Source organism: Ciona intestinalis, chromosome 13, assembly GCF_000224145.3.
Source record: "Ciona intestinalis chromosome 13, KH, whole genome shotgun sequence".
NCBI classification, from domain to species: domain Eukaryota; kingdom Metazoa; phylum Chordata; class Ascidiacea; order Phlebobranchia; family Cionidae; genus Ciona; species Ciona intestinalis.
The window spans coordinates 774,285-775,105 of record NC_020178.2 but is presented as its reverse complement, the minus strand read 5'-3'; the positions used below and the strand labels follow the sequence as shown (position 1 = coordinate 775,105).

General features: G+C 27.6%; 2 protein-coding genes across 3 annotated transcripts in view; both read left to right on the top strand.

Annotated features, from left to right (window-relative positions):
• LOC101242471 overlaps positions 1 to 821 on the top strand; it is a 357,398-nt gene that overhangs the window by 151,990 nt on the left and 204,587 nt on the right. The gene's annotated exons all lie outside the window — the stretch shown is intronic.
• The window catches only part of LOC100175129 (probable glycosyltransferase At5g11130), a 7,884-nt gene continuing 7,387 nt past the window's right edge, over positions 325 to 821 (top strand). Inside the window, exon 1 of the mRNA XM_026837329.1 lies at positions 325 to 453. Within this exon, the coding sequence (XP_026693130.1) occupies positions 325 to 453 (129 nt within the window). The remainder of the gene's footprint in view (positions 454 to 821) is intronic.

Genomic DNA, 821 nt, shown 5'->3' with positions numbered 1-821 from the left:
TAGATTATTTGGAAAAGTGCTTCTTCGCCACTTAGCAGAAATTGCTGTAATGCTGTATACCTGAAATAAATTGCATAATTTTCTTTTAGAAATAAGTTCTTGAGTGTGTAGGTTCTATATAACTAAAACTAATACAAATACAATAATTAACTTTCAGAAAAAATATAATCAGTATTTTCATATATAATTAAAATAAAAACAAATATTTATTTTCAGAAATACATATATTTCAGTATATTACTTATAAAAGAACAATTATTTATTTTCAGAAACAAAAGTCAGCATGTATTTCTATATATAACTTATATAAACAACAACTTACAAATGGACCATGGATTGGGAATGGGGTCTTACTCAAAGATGCACCGAGTGAAACCTGTAGGTCATCTAAACTCATTCGTTCTCACAATTGCCAGTGTGTTCATATTTGTGTTTATGCTGTTGCTTTCAAAGGTGAGCTTCTTGGATGTTCTTCTGTAAATGTATAACATTATTTATATTTGATATAGTTTTATATTTTAATATATTGCTATAGTAGTACTAAGATGTATACTATTACTGTAAGCACATACCACATATTACCCCATATTTCCAAATTGTTAGGATACAGTTTTATAATTCTAATAATATATTTTGTTTACCAACAAATTGGACGATAAAAAAGAATTATAACATGTTCCATCTTACCCCATCCCTACTACTGTTAAATTTTGCATTTTTTCGATAGTAACCAAATATTTTTGCAGGTGTTGTTTCCTAATTGTGAGCAAACAAAACAAATTGGAAGAATTGTGACTAAGCATGACTACAGCATAATTCGA